The sequence below is a fragment of the Clytia hemisphaerica genome, unplaced genomic scaffold, assembly GCF_902728285.1.
Source record: "Clytia hemisphaerica strain Z4C2 unplaced genomic scaffold, Clytia hemisphaerica genome assembly, whole genome shotgun sequence".
Taxonomy (NCBI): Eukaryota; Metazoa; Cnidaria; class Hydrozoa; order Leptothecata; family Clytiidae; genus Clytia; species Clytia hemisphaerica.
In genome coordinates, this window is record NW_027104528.1 from 1,158,007 (window position 1) to 1,159,819 (window position 1,813).

Genomic DNA, 1,813 nt, shown 5'->3' on the forward strand with positions numbered 1-1,813 from the left:
GAAAAATCAGGTTTGAGTGAAACTCGAGAAAAAATGCGTGAATGCATGAATTTCGAAAAAGAAATGCGTGATTTCAAAATTTGAAAAGATTTTTAATAGTTTTTTTTTTCATTTATAGGTTGGTAGCCGATGTGCTGTAAATAATCCGTGCCAAGATTTTGAAAGATGCGAGGATACATGCAATGGTGGACAACAGTGCGTTATGATTGGAGGTAAAAAATAATTGAGTTACCTTAAACGTTTTTTTTCCTAATAAGAGTGATATCGTTTGCTTACTCATCAATTTTAATTCACAAGCTTTTTCACATTGGATTGACACGGCTGTGGAGCAAGATTGGTCAGAAATTTTTTTCGCTTATACCAGCACAATATAGGCAGAACAAGAATAGCCGGAACAATTTTGACCAAATTTCGATCTTTCAGGGGATAAAAAGATCAAATTTTCCTTTGTTCCTGATAGATCGCAGTAAAGACACACATAATCAAAAACAAGGCATAAAAACCTAGAGCTGTCTATTGTGTAGACTAGATTTGACTTTATAATATTTTACAATAATGAAATTTTTTTTGTAGCTTATCTTCAAAGCTGTTTAAATGGGCCCTTTACACAATCGACGACTTATTCAGTTTCACATCCAGCTAATAAAGCTTTTGACATGAATGAACAAACCTATTCACACACAAGTGGGAATAAAGGCGTATCTCATTGGATCAAAGTTCAATTCGGAGGACGGCAATTTTTTGTGAGTGGCATAGAAGTTGTTAATCGTGTATTAAGCAGCCACCAATCAAAACGAAACGATAATGCTGATATCATCTCCATCCTTAATGGTGTGGAAACAAAAGTTGGAAACATCGGGGAGCTTGGATTGCGACGTTCATACGGCGTTATGCGAAAGGCTGATGCGTTGAAATTGTATTACGACGCCTCTGTTGCAGCAGAGGTTGATGGAATAATGAACTTTATGGAGATCTGGGTTAATGGCTGGATTGAGTAAATTTACACGCTATAAAAATATCCATGATGAAAATGGCCAAAAAAATAAGAATATGCTAAGAATATCAGCATCATGGAATTTTGCTACTCAAGCTAAGAATGCTATTTTTAGAGCATTCTAAATTATAAATTGTCAATTATCCCCAAGTAAGACTCACTCCGTTCACAAAAAATATCATTTTATGCTTGGGACGTATGTACTAAATGTCAAATCTAGTCTGGAATTAGAATCCTAACCTAAGACACATATTTTCAAGATATTTCCAGGATCGGAAATCTCCTATTTCGCCCAGTATATTTTAGGATGATTTTCCCAAAAAAGTTAAGAATATCCATGATGAAAAATGATGATAAGAAACATTGGCGATGAGGCAAAACTCCCCGACTTTGAATAAAGTCTGTGTCCAAAAAGGTATGCAGTGTTTTTATTTTTGACCATGACTTTCCAAGCATTTGTCCTACACGCTTTTTTATAAGAATACACCTTATAAGAATGTCCATGATGAAAATGGCCAAAAAAAAATAAGAATATCGTAAGAATATTGCCATCATGAAAATTCTCATTTTTTTTTTATGAATATATTTCTGTTTTAAAATTTTCTTTTTCATTTACTTTGTACTTTACATAACTGTTTAATACAGTTTAATACAATATGTATTTATTCTTTTGTCTTTTATATTACTAAGTTTTTTTGTTTTTATTCTATTCCGGTTGGGAATTTGGTTATGTGCAAGTCATAAGGGTTCCTTTTTCACACCCTCGAAAGTTTTCAAAGGGGTACAAAAAGCATGAGCAAGTAAATTGAGTCTCTGTAA

General features: G+C 33.4%; 1 protein-coding gene across 1 annotated transcript; it reads left to right on the plus strand.

Moving 5' to 3' along the window:
* Positions 1-118: 118 nt before the first annotated feature.
* On the plus strand, positions 119-1,563 carry LOC136822072 (uncharacterized; the record flags this gene model as incomplete). Its single annotated transcript, XM_067078284.1, is given in 2 exon segments — positions 119-212; positions 574-1,563. Coding segments are annotated over 2 exon segments (519 nt in total), but the record flags the coding sequence as incomplete, so codon positions are not given.
* Positions 1,564-1,813: the final 250 nt, after the last annotated feature.